The following is a 16,129-nucleotide window of genomic DNA, read 5'->3' as shown; positions in this document are numbered from 1 at the left end:
AGGGATGGGAATGTGGTGGATTATCTCGGAGTCATTAGTTCAATATCAATAAGAAGATGATGTACTTTGCCGAACTCCGCGCGTCGCAATGGTTATCGTGTATGATTCTGAATACACCAGTATTAGTCAGTACTTAATATTTGAATGTAATATCTTGCAGAGGGTGAGCTAAACATGACTTTTCTGCCATATTTTAAGTCCAAACACCGAGGAAATCAAATGCAAGAAGACATTTTCACGTTGCTTTTGATTATCTGGTCAGATGCACTTGCCTGTTGTTTTCGTTTCTAGCGTGTTGGTGTTGCGATTATCATGATTTTGAGAGCGTCAGTACTTAGCGCTGATGAAAAGCTCGAAAATAACTTTTATACCAGGTTTTACATTAACATTTCTTCTTTCGAAATGTCAGAATTTTAGGTGTTTTGGTGTTTTATCGGGTAGCGAATTTGCGGATTGAAAAAAAGGGCATAATTAAGAATTTTGAGGAAGCGAATTTTAGTGATTTTAAGCGGCTCGTCGGGAGCTTGAAAATTAACCCACAGAAGTATAATTGATAAGTTAATAAAGATGGTGAATTTTAAGCTCGGTAATGAAATGTGAAGGTGAATTAATCAACATGACACGAGCGTGGGACAAAGAAAAATTCTGAGTCCCCGACAGAGTTCATGAGTTCTCGTAGCTCAGTGGATAGAGCGCCCGCCCGGTGTTCGGGAGGTCATGGGTTCGATTCCTGTCAGGGACTCAGAATTTTTCTTTGTCCCGCGCTCGTGTCATGTTGATTAATTCACCTTCACATTTCATTACCGAGCTTAAAATTCACCATCTTTATTAACTTATCACTACTCACGATGAATTCGATTGCGTTGATCCTAGCAGTATGCAGGACACCTATCATATATGAACTCAGTCAAATGACCTTGCTCTCCATGAGTTCTCGTAGCTCAGTGGATAGAGCGCCCGCCCGGTGTTCGGTAGGTCATGGGTTCGATTCCTGTCGGGGACTCAGAATTTTTCTTTGTCCCACGCTCGTGTCATGTTGATTAATTCACCTTCACAGAAGTATAATTGGCCTCAAAAGACTTGTAAACCCCTCGAAAATATATTTCCAGGTTCAAACTGGAGTGTTATTGTGATGCGAATTGAGCAAAGCGAAGTTTATGCTAAGGTATAAGTCACTAAATTTTGCGTGTTTTTGACCAGACGTGGGGCCGTAACGAATTTGTGATTTTTTGGCGGGTTTAAAAAAATGCTTCAGGAAAAAAATCCCACTACGTTTCTATGTTTACCATAGGCTATTTCTGAGAGGAATATGAAAAATTTTGATTTTTCATTATGTGCCACGACTGGCGCTACGTTAGTGGACATTCCCTCTTAAAGCCAGTTATATTAATTAAAGCTAAAGATTGGTTGAATTTTTGGCTCTTTAGTGTAATATTCGAGGAGAAGTCAGTGGCTTTCAAAAACTGCAAAAGCGTAGCAAAAGCGTAGCAAAAGCGTAGCAAAAGCGTAGCAAAAGCGTAGCAAAAGCGCTAATGAGCTCATACATTCTCTAAAAAAGGTTGAGTTTTTAAACCCGCGTCGCACTACCCTGCGAGCAGTTGGTTTCTCCTACGCCGAACGAGAGAAAAACCACTACGAGCAACCGTCTGCTTTTCTATCGAGCATGCGCGAGTTCGTCACGCTCCACGTGACGCATTTGATGTCAGTTTCATTTGTCAATTTTTCGCTGGAAGTGTTTGTACAAAAGAATGCAAATTTCTCGTCGAAAGCGCTGACGAAAGAACGATCCAGACCGTTGTCGAAGAATTATCCAGTGTTATCTCAACTTAATGCTTTCTTGCCCTCTCTCGTGCGGGATTACTGAGCTCGTTGAACACAACACTCCAAACAACAATTCAGAAGAAGATTCAACAGAAGAAGAATTCGAAACAATATACGAGTTTAACTGTGGTAATACGATCGAAGGCAGGTTTGTAAAAGCTCCTTCAAGCGACTGGACGTCATCAACATCAACAACAGAAGTGCACTCAAAGCAATAGAGGAAGAACTTCCAGCGATGTACAGCATTGTCTCGAAGAATTATGAAACGTCTTTCAACATCGTAACCAGAATGTCGCAGTGAACTTGGACTTTGATCGCTGCACGTCGGGCTCGCTCAAACGCAGCAGTTGTGTTGGTGAGCGCATGCGTACAAGCCTAAACCAGCTTTTAAACTAGTTTTACCAGTTCAAAGTTAATTTATTCGTCCATGGCGCTGGACGGCGGTTAACTCAAAGGAACGAACGGTTGCTCGCAGTGGTTTCTCTCTCGTTCGGCGTAGGAGAAACCAACTGCTCGCAGGGTAGCGTCGCACAAAAAGTATTCAACACATTGGGCTCAAATTCCTCGGGACAGTCAATAGTGCTGTGCCACTTCAATATTCAGAACTAATGTTTTTGTAGCTCCATCAGACACTGTATCGCTTATGCTAATTAATAAGGAAAATATTGAGAACAAAGAGTTGACTATCGACTTAAACCTGGTAGCGATTTTGGAACTGAAGATGACTTTCGAACATTAACCCTTTGTCAGAGTACCCTACAAAACGTTCCCGGGGTACTCCAATATATAAGCTGTATGGTTATGTGCCCTTGTGAAGGGTATGGTTGGGATAGGGTAATGAAATCAGTCAGTTTTGGTCTAGAATAGGGTATAATTTATCGTAAGAGTGGCCAGTGTAGAAATAATTTAGCCTAGAACAGGGTTCTCTACCCGAGATTCTATAGTAGAAATTGAAACTCCAAAGTAACTTGGTGAGATAATTAAAATAATGGTTTAGTTTGCGTATGTTGGACTACGAAAATGATAAAGTTTCTGCATGCAAAATAGCTAGTCTGGGATAGGGTAGGGGTTTTTAGGGGTTTTTGGTGCCTAGTCTAGAGTAGGACTGCAAAATCACACCCCTGCCCAATGATTTGCAGAATAACCCAGGTCAACGGGAAAACGTTATGCTCAGACAAAGAGGTAACTAATACAGAACGTTAGGTTTCCAAATTCACAAAGGTGGATTATTTACCGTTATCAGTTTAAAGTGCCACTAACCCCCAAATTTTTTTTTTCCCTAATATAAATTTCCTTTTTCTCCTTATCACCACTGCGAAAAAATTATCGTTGTAGCTATTTTCGTCAATTTTCTATGAATTTTTAAAGTTTGTAAGTTTGCCTACTCCATGTTCACGACCGAGGAATAGCGGAGAATGGGACGAATTGGCTTCTGACGTCACTTCGGGAATAACAATATTTTGTTTCTGAGAAGAATGTATGCGAACATGTGATAGTGTGTGTCAAAATCGTTGCAGAATGCAAAGAAGATATGTTGTTGGAGGCTGTAACAATACAGGATGCGTAGAATAGAGTTTTCCTCTTCATTCAATACCTCTATCTCGATGAAACTCTACCAGAAACGAGAAAAAGACCAAAGAAGTGGGCTGATCTGTGCGAAGCTAAAGCCGGGAAGCCATGGAGAATTTGTTCGATCTCGGGTTCGCCGCTACTGTAAAAACCTAGAGATTTTCATGTCCCGTTTATTCTTCTCTATCTCTAGTGGAAAGCTTGAAGTTGTCAAGGTACTGCATAAGACACGAACTTGGGATAAGCTCGAAGCCATCTGACTATTTCGAGCGCAAACGATCCTCCGAGTCCCAGACGAAACTATAGGTGAGGAAATTACACGGTAAATTAAACGCATCGCGTTTTTGTACTCGAAATAGAGACTTGTCTAAACGGATTGTAAACGAAACCTACGTTCTACAACGACGCGAAGAAGATTGTGAGGCTTCGAACTAGTAAACTAGCTATTTGTGGATTTTAATAAAAACACACGCACGCCGGAGGTCACCTGTAATCTGGCCGTGTTTCTCAATGGCCATTCCGAATACAGAATTGTTTTGTTCTTTGCATTGAGCTTCGTCTTTGAGGAACGAAATATATCTAAATTACAAACTTAGAATGGATCAAACATTTATAAATATATGAGGAAAGTGAAACAAACGATTAAGATTCGACTCTATAGCTACCGACGGAGATTGTCGTGCTGAAAGAAGAGTGCGCTTGTCAGTCAACCGAAACGCAAACTAATAAGTCGAGGACCCCCAGGTTATTGGCGTGCGTAAAATGGACATTTCATTCAAAATAAGAGTGAAGTAGAAATGTATTCATTTAACTGAAAGTATACTGAACCTCTTTTCAAGATCTTGTCGAAGGATTTCCATAATTTCTGTAACGCCTACTCAGTCGTTTTGATTGCGTGACGCATCCCGTCATGCTTTAGTTTAGATACGGGACCTTTATTTGACTTCTCCACGTGGGAAGGAGAACGTTTTGAAACGCCACCTAGTGTTTTTGTAGCCCTGGTTTAGTTTTAGCTTCACCCGAAGCCACTTATGAGTACGGTTCATTACAGTCTTTGACAGTCCTGAACCCTGATGATTTGTAAGCCTTCGTCACAACATCGTTGCTGAATAAACGGATTGGATTGTTAGACGTATGACTCGTACTACTGCGTTCTCGCGCCCCATTTCACACCGAAAGGCGGGCGCTACAATTTCACTAGTACGATATATGCAAATTTGCGCAGCCTGTGTTCGTACACAGTAATTGACGATGCATATAACTACGGTCGGTCGACCACAACGAAGGGAAGAGTTACCTCACCTTCGAATATTGTTTGCCGACATCTCTGCTTATCTCTAGCTCGATCTTATGTTAAAACTATTTTCGATCATTGATCTGGAGAAGTAGGCAGGAATGGAGTACGACTGCATCGCATTTTAACTTATATTTCGGGGAAAATAAATGTTTGAATGTAAAAATGTTTTGACACTCCGAAATTTGCACGTTCCGTATAGTCAAATTACCACTCTTTGTGTTCATTGAGATCTTTATAACTCTTTAAGAGCTGTAAGCTAACTCTTCAGTCATTATTTGTACCTTTATAACCCAAATGGACAGACAAATTGTCGATCTCGGCCTAAATATAATTATACAACGCGGCGATCGCGACTGGCGACCCGCACTTCGAAATGAAAAAAAAAATATGTACATCGCAGCCGTCCAAATCGTAGCTAGACTCCTAATTGTAATTCTAGATGATGCAGTTCTTTCAGTTAAAGGTCTTGTCCAGTTTTGATAAAATATGAATCACAAATAACCCGAAAATGTTTTGACAGCCCTCGAAGCTCAGTCAAAAGTGTCTCGAGTGTTTTAGCCCAGTTCCCGAAGGGACGTCACTAGAAGCCCGACCCAGATCCCACTTTGCGCGGTCGTGAACATAGAAATTCCATGTTTAAACGCCTGTAGAAACGCAGGGATTTTATAAATCGAAATATTTTTTCGCTGAAGTAATCAGGGAAACTAGTAGATTTTATTAATGGAAAAAAGTCTTTTGGGGTTAGTGGCACTTTAACCTTTGTTAGGTCTCTTGTGTATTTTCCATTAACGGTCAAAAGCAGTACTAGCAAATCTATGGAATGTGAAGTAAGGCAGACTAATAAATGAAAGAAAAGGAAAAGGTCGTCTTTAAAGGAGCTCAGTGACGGTATTTTGAGTTATTTTGACCACGTAAAAAAATTACCTTTAAATTGAAGGAAACCTGAAAATAATCGTTAACTAAGATAGAAAAAACACTGCAGTGATAAACAATAAACCTTGAAGGAACAAGGATCGTAAAGGATGGAGAAGATTGCACACGGATTACAAACGACGAACTTGAAAAATTCCGGCTAAACTTTTCAAAATGCACAAATCGTGACGTAGCTCCTTTAAGAATTGGTTATCGTTCAATTTTTGAGATGGATATGTTTTACTGTAAGCAATTTTATGACTTGCTGACTTAATGTGCTGCAATGTCCCATTGCAATTTTGTAAGTGTTGCTGTGTGGTTAGGCTCTATGTCCATCATTTAAAAAAGAAGGTTGAGTTTCCTGTTGTTATTATTTTTGATCAACTAGGATCACCAACGAAATGTTCAGATGATAGGCGTTGTAAGTCTAAACAAGGAAAGTGTGTCGCTGGATTCTGCCGTTGTGTTGGAATGTACGCTGGCGACGGAATGTACTGCAGAAGTAAGAATTGTGTAATTAGAGTACAATGTAGAGCAAGATTTGTATTATCAGTTGTGTAGGCAGAGCATCTGTAGTAGTTGTTGTTGTGTGTAATCGTAGTGTTAGTAGTAATCGTAGTGTAAGTAACGGTCGTATTGTAAGTAATGTCAGTAGTGGCGTAAGTGATATTAGTATTGTAAGTAATGTAAGTATTGTAGGTAATGTTAGTATTGTAAGAAGTCTTAGTAGTGTAAAAAAAAAAAAGAATTGAAGCATTTATGGAAATGGTGGGACTAGACGCGTGAACAGAAAATTAGCCGTATTTTTTGGCTGTTACTCGGTAGCAAGTTTTTTTTTTTCCGATTCTTTTTTTTTTTTTTTTTTCACAAGTAGAACCAAGGTTAAAAAAACTACTAAGGCTGAAAATGATTTAGTACTGCTTAACTTTAGCGTTTTACTGTTTACCGTTAGCGTTTTTTGGCATAAGTTTATTGAGCTCACTCGGCAGTGTGATTCTCATTCCGTTCTTGGCCTGCTAAATTTGTGTTTTGTCTTAATGGTACTGGAGACAAATATGCAAATGCATTTGATTTTCAAGTTCCTGGTGGCGATCGTCGATAGACCAGAATTCGCTTTTAACTTGCACCTAAGGAACTTATTTCCTCGGCTGGTGCCGAGAAAATAGAAATAATAATGCACCAACCAGTGAGCGTAAATACAGCGTCCATGACGATAAATTTTAACACCTAATTTTGCTTTCAACCCATGATATTAGCCGGCCTCTTTAACTAGATGGGGGAAACCATCATGGTCTCTAATGGCTTTGGCTGATACCGGAGAGATTGAGTCGTGACAAGGTTAATTAAACTTGGTTATGTTCGCGAACAGTGCAGCGATTCCGAGCTTTAGTGTATATACGTATTTATTAAGCTATACCATACTGTCTTTGGTTTCGAACCCATAGCACTGTAGCCTTCCATACTTTACAGCTTTTTTTTGGCGATTGAATTTATATAAATTGTATGTACAAATGGAATGGAAGCCGGCTGGGGGTGATATGCCGAGGGTCACCTTCAGAACTAATATTAATGTGCCGAACATAAATATTGTGATTTGATCAAAATTATCAACGTGCTTGTGTATGTGGATGTGTGTGCTGTTTTGTGTTGTTTTGGGCAATGTTTATGAGGTCTTGCAATGCTGAAAGAACTTATCTGTAGTTGCCATCTTTGTGAATCTGTAGCAATTTATTGAAATGTTGTATTTGCTAGGGATGGGATTGGGTGAATTTAAGTTGATCTCTCTTAATGTAAGAGGCCTCGGCAATTTTAAAAAGCGAAAGTCTGTTCTAACTAATTAATCTTCTGGAATTTGAGCGAAAAACAAAAACAAGATTTACTAATATTATTGAAAATGAAATAGCTAGCTTGGGAAGCGACAAAACACAATTTGGGCTCCGTGCTAAGTTTTCAATCACCAGAGACGGTGAAACACAATACATGGAACATTATTTTGTCCAGAGTGATCCTGCAATTTTCAACATAAGCAACGAAGTAACGATGAACGACGTATTTAACCACTTCATTGATCAAGTGAAAGGCGAAATAGAGGCATGTTCGGAAAGAGGTGCCGGCTGGCTGGCATTTTGGCCGCATTTATTAATGTTGCTCGATACGAACCATATAGGGGAGTAAGCTATTTTCCTCTACCAAAAAGGTTGCGAAATAAGAAAGCAATAATTAACATCCAAAACAAAGACAGCCAGTGTCTGAGATAGGCACTTCGTGCTGTTCTATTTCCAGCACCAAGAGGTAGAAATCCGAAAAGGCTGGGAGTTAACCGAGGGAATATGGCCTAAATTTCACAGGAATAGACTTCCCAACACCAGTTTCACAGGTTGATAAGCTGGAAAACAAAACCCAAATCTTGCCATAAACATGTTTGGCTGGGAAGAAGACCATATTATCGTTCACAGAGTCAGCGAAATAGACGGCGCTATTCCAAGAACAAACTTGATGCTAATACAAGAAGGCGAGAACACGCACTACAGCTATGTGAAAAGGCTAACTACTCTACTGTATGACCAACATAGGCACAATAAGAGCAAGCATTTCTGCGGACGCTGTTTGTATGGTTTTCAAGGAAAAGAGCTACTTGAAAGGCTCAAACCCGAATGCGAAGGGTTGCTGAATAGGCCAACAAGAACAGTGCTGCCAAAAGAGGGAGAGGACAAGGTGTCTTTCACAAACTATTATAAGCAGATGAAAGCGTCTTTCGGAATATACAGAGACTTTGTTAAGAAAGATCCAAGGCTGCGAACCGCCAAAAGATGAAAGCTTCACCGTAAGAACAGAGATGCATAAGGCATACGAGCTTGCTTACGCAATCGTGAGAAGCGACGGCGAAACTTTCGGGCCAGTCAAATGCAGAGGTGAAGACGCAGTCTATGTGTTTCTTGCCAATATCTTAGAAGAAGAAAGAAGAATAAGAGCAGATATGGCAAACAAAAAGCCGCTCTTAATGACACGCGAAAACCGGTTAACACACAAAAAAACGCGATCACTGCCGTATTTGTAATAAAAGCCTTGTTAAAGATCTTTTCATGGACTCTGTCTCAGTGAACGACCATGATACTGGCAAGTATTGCGGTCAAAGTCACAGAAGATGTTATTACGAGGCCATCCGAAAAATGAAATTTATTGGCCCGCAAAGGGAAAGAAAAGTAAGAGATAAAATAGACCAATGGATCGCTATTAACCAGGAGACATGTTTGTTCTGTGCCGAGCCTTTGTTACTGCAAAACCATAAAGACTCAGTGAAGGACCATAGCTGCCACATCACAGGAAAATACCGGGGGGCCGCGCACAATGAATGCAACTTCAAGCTCAGATTGAATGCCAAAACGGCACTCATCCCGGTTGTATTTCACAACTTGAAAGGCTATGATGGACATCTTTTGATGCAGGAAATGTCGAGAGTGCAGGGCGAAATAAAATGCATTCCAACTAACACGGAAAAATACATTTCATTCTCACTGGGGAATCATTTAGGGTCATCGATAGTGTGGATTTCTTGCTGAGCAGTCTGGATTCCCTGGTAAAAGGCAGCGATCCCAAGTCTTTCAAAATCACAGAGAAAACGTTCAAAGACGAAGAAAAACTGCTCTTGAAGAAAAGAATACAAAAAGAGGCGTTTTACTCAAAACTTAATGGCAATAGTATCACGGAAGAAGATTATGAGCACGCGCAGAAAGTGTGGGAAGCGTTCGGATGCAAAACCCTCGGCAACTACCACGATTTGTGCATGACCACAGACGTGTTGCTGTTGGTGGATGTTTTCGAAAACTTTAGGAAGGTATGCATGGACAAATACGGGCTGGATCCGGTGCATTACTACAGTTCGCCGGGCTTGAGCTGGGATGCTCTTCTGAAAAAGACAGGCGTGGAGCTTGAGCTCTTGACAGATCAAGACATGCACATTTTCATCGAGAGAGGAATGACAGGAGGCATCTCAATGGTGAGCAAGCCCTACCCAAAGGCGAACAACCCGCGGGTTGAAGGATATGACCCGTGCAAACCAACAAATTACATAACTTACTTGGACGCGAACGACCTTCACAGCTGGGTGATGAGCTTGCCTCTGCCAAAAAGCGGTTTCAAGTGGAAGTGTGTCATGCCCACAGAAGAGCAAATAATGAAAATGAAAGATACTGGAGGTGGACCTGGAGTACCCTGAGGAGCTGCACGAGGAACGCAACAGCTACCCGCTCGCGCCGGAGTAAAAGGTCATTGGAACGGAGCTGATGTCGGGCTACCAAAATAGTTTGATGGAAGACTTGAATCTGGACCCGCCGAACAGCGAAAAGCTAGCGCTGACGCTGGAGGACAAAGAAATTACGTGGTCCGCTACAGGAACCTGCAGTTTTATCTCATACAGGGCATGCGTTTGAAAAAGGTGTACCGAGCGATCGAGTTTGAACAAGAACGCTGGATGGAGCCGTACATTGGGATGAACACCGAATTCAGGAAGGAAGCAAAAAGCGACTTCGAGAGCAACTTTTACAAACTGATTAACAACTCCGTGTTTGGCAAAACCATGGAGAACCTGAGAAACCGTGTAGATGTGAAGATTGTCCGAAGCTGGGCTAACCCCTCAGTTGCAAGGCATGTGATATTTGGAAATGACTTGGCAGGCATTCACATCCACAAAAGAGAGCTTTTCCTCAACAAGCCTGTTTACACAGGTATGACAATTCTCGAGAACAACAAGATCTTGATGTTTGACTTCTTCTATAATCACTTGAAAGCCAAGTACGGGCCGAAGTGCGAGCTCATTTACACAGACACAGACGGCCTACTCTTAGATATCCAGACGAAAGACGTTTCCAAAGATATGGCGGAAGACAATGGAATGTATGGCACAAGCAACTATCCAAAAGACCAGATGCTTTACAGTTGCTGGAACAAAAAGGTTCTGGGCAAGATGAAGGATGAGTGCGAGGGAAGGTTGATCAAGGAGGCGATCGCCATGAGGCCTAAAATGTATTCGGTCTTGGAAGAAAACCAGAAAAATATCAGGAAAGCCAATGGGGTGAAAAAGGATGTGGTGGAACGAGAAGTTAGGCACGAGCACTACAAAGAAGCGCTTTTCGAGAAAAAGCAATTCTGGCTCGGAATTAACCTTCTGCGCAGCGAGGGCCACGAGACATACAGCATGCGTGTGAATAAGGTTTCACTTTCGCCCTTTGATACAAAGCGTTGGATATCGGATAACGCCGTGCACACATTGCATACGGGCGCAAAGATATCAAGATTAAGCATGCGGAAGCTGTGTATTTGAAGGCACAACCAAAAGTTCTTCGCGGACTAAGCCGCGCTTAGGCCCGTCAGACAAATAATAGAAGACAAGCTCGTTCGGTTTAGTCGCAGATCTTTCAAGATGGTAGACTTTCAAAGACCAGATTGGGTCTGTGGCTCTTTTAGTCCCGCCTTCAAGTTCGCCAGGCTGATACAAATATCTCACATCAATTAGATGGGGGAGCTTTTTTTCTTTCAAGCCAACAAGCCTGGAATACTTTGTAGAGGGTTTGGAGGCGACAGCCTTCTCTTTGATTGCGACAGCTGTTTTTTTTCCCGTGAGACTTGTCACCTCATTGTTGAACGCCTCAACAACGTCGGGAAGCCTTTTGACCCAAGCAGTCGACCGTTGGCGCGAGGGCAGGAGCATTTCCACGGCATACTGATGACCGAACAAGCGCTAGGCCAGAGTGCGGTTGAAACGTTCAACAAGAGCTTGGTCTCTGTGAATTTCAGTGCGCCCTCGGCGAATATATGTTTTGTGGTTTTCCATTTCTTTGGTTACGCTTCCCATGAACTTTCGGCCAGGGTCAACCTACAGCAGCTGACGCCATGTCAAATGGCTGCGCTTGTAAATCGACTGAAAATCTTTCGCAACTTCAGCAGAATCTTTAGGGGTCAGAGGTTCAGCTTCTTTGTAACGGCTGGCGACGTCGACAACGGTGAGCACGTATTTGTAAACTCACCGGCCACGCGGAAGCTTGTCATGTGGCAGGAAAAGAAGGTCCGCTTGGGGGACCATGTTAGGTGACGATAGGGCTTTCCACAAGTTGCTCGGCAACTTTTTGGCAACTTTTTTGGTTTCAAGCAATTTTTTGCATTTTCTGAGCAATTTCCAGTTTTCTACCAATTCTGAGAAATAAGAGCAGATTTTAGTGCTAAAATTAGTCTTGCCTCCATAGTTTCCGATGTTTTAGTAGAAAATTTATGAATTTCTTGTGAAAAAAGAGACAGATCGCCCCTCCCCCTAGGACAGATCATGGGTGCAAGATGCATGCAGCCGCGCTGCTAGGTCAGCGGTAATTTTTCAAGAAAATTCAAAATGGCGGACGAAGAGTCACACTTAAGTGATTCGAGTGTCTCAGCTGGTGAAGAAGGTCATTCAGATCTTTTGAGGGTAGCTGTAGAGGCAGAAGCAAGACTGAGTACTCCAGCGAAAGCGGCAATTTCAAGAGAACGCAAAGTGCAAGCAAATCCAACTGAAAAAACGCAAAATGTCTGCGGCACAGCCGATCCAGATGTGAGTGTTTTGGATAGAGTAAATAATTTAAAAGGAGAGCATCTTACTGTGGTATCGGGTAAACTCAAATGTGATGCGTGCAAGGAAACCGAGTTCAGAAAGAAAAGCTATGTTGTAAAGCACATTGCAGTAAAGAAAGTTATTGCGAAAAGCAAGAAAAAAGACCAGGGTATACACTTTTTCGTTTTAATTGAGGACAAAGTTATTTAGCAACGCTGGTTACGCCACAAAATATTTCATTACACAAAAATGCTTAGAAATCTTACTTTAATTGTACTAATTGCATATTTTTTCATCAGACCAAATAAAGGAAGAGAGCAACAAATTTGTTTAACATTTTAGCAACTTTCTTTATGAAAAGCAACTTTTGGCCTTTTTGGAGCAACTTTTGAGCAACTTTTTAAGAGATCTCAAGCAGCTTTTTGAGAAATCTCGAGCAAGTTGTGCAAAGCCCTAGGTGACGATACGTCGATTTTTGGGCAAGGAATATAGCGCAGCGCGGAGAACTAGATCTGCCAAAGAGCTTGTTTGATAAGCCACCGCTTGGCAGTTTCTTCAGGGACTTTCGCAGCTTCTGCTAATTTTTTTTATGGCAGCAATGCCTTTCTTGTAGCCCTTGGGACTGTAGTCGAGTTCGGTGAACTTGGAATCCATTTTTTCTTCTTCGAAGAAGAGATATGCAACACCGCGAAAAGTTCAAGGAAAACGAAAAACTGCATAGCTGAGAGCGAACACGGTGCCGCCCACAAAAAGTAACTTGCCTTATTTCTCCAGCTCACTGGGTTGGTAAAAGTCAGAGAATTGGCGTTCTTTACGGGGTGTTATTTGCCGGTCCGGGTGTGACTGCGCATGGTCAGAGTTTGAACGCGTAATCGGTGTTCGTAAAGTTCTGCTTCGCTTGGTCTTTGATTTCCCCGTTGGTTTCGATCCAATCAAGAAGCTAAGCTTAGTGCGGTCACGTGTGTATGTGGCCATAGCAGCATGATAACCTTCAAGAGCAGGAGCTTTATCATGCCGCGTTTTCTCTTCTAACGTGGCCTTTCCGCTGTCGCCGGACAAATATTTAGCAAGATAGTTGCCACTGGTGAAAGCATCGGCATTAAGAAGTGCGCCTCCAATCATAATTACAATGTTGGCCATCGTCTTTCTTCTACGGTATAGCAATATGCTCACTTTTTTAACTGGTTGGGAGAATCTTTTGGTCTTCGAGGTACTGTTTCAGCGCGACGCTCCCCGCCATGACAGCTGCGAACTTTGCATAGCTCATGACGTTGCTGCTGCGGTCAAGGATGAAGTTCTCTTTCACTACCTTTTTCTCAATCCAGCCGATGCCGGCGGCCAAGCCGGTAAGAATGACGGCATCTATGATCGTTCTCACGAGCTTGTTGTCAGGCATGTCTGTTCTACGAACAAAGTATAAGTGGCATTTTTTTTCTTTTCAAACGAAAACTTTCGTCGGTGGTCTGGCTCTGAGGCAAATGCCCGACAAGCCTCGCATAAGTGCTTTTCTTCTTCTTCGTCTTCTTCTTCTTCTTCTTCTTCTTCTTCTTCTTCTTCTTCTTGTTCTGATCCAGAGTCGAGCTCTTGCCAAGTGACGTGATTTTCTTCTTTTGAGCCAGAGGCTTGTTCTTGCCAAGTGAACAGTGCAGAAATGAGACGGCGGACCGTTTTGAAAACCTTTTCGTTGAAATTAATTCAAAGCAGCCCTATCCCAAAAATAGCAGCAGTGCTGATGAAAACTTGTTGGACGTCAACTTTGGGTCTCATTGTTGTTGTATATGAATGAGAGAAAAGTTTAATTAATCCATCAAACGGATGATATGCCTTTTTTTGGTTGCGGTGCTGCATCCACAAGAGGCTGTGTCGGTGATGGCGGGGGTGTCTGTGGCGGCCTCTTAGTGAAAACTCTTTTTATCTCTTCGCGTTTGTAGTAGTTCCCAAGCATTGAAACGAGAATGCTGACAACACTAAACCACTGAGTAGTGGTGAAAACATTTCTTGTGGCGTTCACGTCTTCGCCAACGGTCTTCTCAGGGCCTGCTGTCGAAGTTTCTTTTGCCTGGTTATTTGCAATAATGACACGTGCGAGCCTCAGCCAAGGCTTCTTTCTACGCTTCGCGAGCCTGTCTTGGTTCCTCAGCAATGGCTTTGCCCGCAGCCACTCGCTTTGGGTTTTCGCCGGTTTAGTGGTTGGAATTTTTGAAGTCACCTGTTGACTCGAATAGTCTGCCGCAGGTTGTGTGTCCTCAAGTTGGGCTGCTGCAGTTTGCGCTTCCGACATTGCATATGTTTGTTAGTTAATAACAAATATTTAATTGGGAATTACTGGCAAATACTGACTAATTATTCAGCAGTTTCTGAGGATTGTTCAGGTTGCTCAGGTTGTTGCTGCTCAGCATTGAAATCGCGCTGGCCACCGCGAGCATCCGCCCACATTTCAATGTAGCGTTACCAGACAAGGCAGACAACTCTTTGTTGATTATTTAATCGTTTTTGAGCTCTTGCTGAAGAGCATCAATGGCTTTGATACGCAAGAACATATTAACCGCCTTGGTTGCAAGCATCAGAACGCTGTCAATCAAGGTTTCAGTGGTCTTGGCGCCCACGAAGGAATCATAACTTTTGGTATACTTTTGGACATCTTTGTCGCTCAATCGCTTCACATCGTCATGTGTCAGCTGATGCCGATGGCTTCTTTTAATTTACCTGTGGAAACAAGAATTGCAAGCTGTTCACAGAGAGAGGGAATATCAGGACCGGAGGCAGCCACAGGGGTGCTTGACGGCTGCAAAACCAGCAGCTGCAAAACCTCTTCCATCGCCGGTTCAGCTTCCAACAAATTCTTAACGTCAGCCATTGAGTATATATTGTAATTTTTTTCAATTCAAGTTGATCGTGAAAGGGTAGCGAAGAGAGAGCACAAGGTGGAAATACTTGCGCTCTTTAAACCTGCTCTCAGCTGCTTGAGATCATCTTGGGCAAGCTCACCGGCGTATTCTTCAAAGATGGCCCTCGTGGTTTTGGCCGACGGCGTGTTAAACAACACGATCGCTGCCACATTCTCTCGGAAAGGCTTCGCGATGCTGGAGAGCTGCTGAGTCAGCACCCACGCGTTGATACCTGTGTGGCGAGCAGAAAAGCAGAGTTTGACTAGCTCATCAGTCCGCCCTTTCACGTCTTTTGAGGCTGTCTAGTCATCAATAACTATGAGGGTGTTGGTGCCTTCAAAAAAAATACTCACCGCTTTTAACCATAGTTCTACGTTATGCTACTCGCAGATGATAACAAAAAACCGCGGCTCTCTCTCAGCGAAGCGGTAGAGGGTCTTTTTATAGGAAAATGTCGGGCAGATGAGCACGAAATAATCAAACTTGCCGCAAAAGGGGCCGCAGAACTGGTTCACGAGGAACTGCGTCTTTCCTGAGTTGGTGCAGAAAACAGCAAAGTTGAGTTGTTGAGGCCAATATTTCATGTATGGCCCGCCCAACCAGTTTTTCATTTCGACTGAAGTTCTGGGTGTGTCTGGTTTTTTGGAATATTTCCCTGAATTTTGTCACGAAAAAGGTGTCAGGAGACACAGATTTTTTTCGCCTCGTTGAATATTTTCTTAGGGCTTGGTGCTGCCTCTGTGAAATTTACGGCTGGAATTGGCAACGATGTTTCAGTTTGTCTCAGCGACAATTGATAAGAACGTCCGGCATGGGCGCCGCTTCTGTGATCATCGTTGCGGGCTTCACCCGATAGCCCGGCAGGCCAAGAGCGCCTTTCATTTCTTTTGTCCATTTTTTGCATCCTTTTTTGTAATATATCTGCGCGCCGCTGATTTGGTGGTTCTTGTAACCCACCACTTTCGCGACGAACTTTGTCTGATCGGCATTCGGGAGCCTCCCGGCAAACCACGCCCGGGCATTCATGAACGCGGCGCTTGATTCCAACATGCCCTCTCTCGTTTG

The 16,129-nt window shown here is 42.7% G+C and overlaps 1 protein-coding gene and 2 pseudogenes across 1 annotated transcript; 2 read left to right on the top strand and 1 right to left on the bottom strand.

Moving 5' to 3' along the window:
- The first annotated feature begins 7,579 nt into the window (after positions 1 to 7,579).
- Positions 7,580 to 9,159, top strand: LOC149096630 (uncharacterized; annotated as a pseudogene).
- An 860-nt stretch (positions 9,160 to 10,019) lies between these two features.
- On the top strand, positions 10,020 to 10,919 carry LOC110069770 (uncharacterized). Its single transcript, XM_020777310.1, has one exon. The coding sequence runs from the start codon at positions 10,020 to 10,022 to the stop codon at positions 10,917 to 10,919; it is 900 nt and encodes a 299-aa protein (XP_020632969.1).
- A 79-nt stretch (positions 10,920 to 10,998) lies between these two features.
- On the bottom strand, positions 10,999 to 11,836 carry LOC149096629 (uncharacterized; annotated as a pseudogene).
- Between the last annotated feature and the right edge of the window lie 4,293 nt (positions 11,837 to 16,129).

This window comes from Orbicella faveolata, unplaced genomic scaffold, assembly GCF_042242905.1.
Source record: "Orbicella faveolata isolate gen_17 unplaced genomic scaffold, um_ofav_v1 contig_48, whole genome shotgun sequence".
NCBI classification, from domain to species: domain Eukaryota; kingdom Metazoa; phylum Cnidaria; class Anthozoa; order Scleractinia; family Merulinidae; genus Orbicella; species Orbicella faveolata.
The sequence above is the reverse complement of the archived record's forward strand: the minus strand, read 5'-3'. Positions and strand labels throughout refer to the sequence as shown.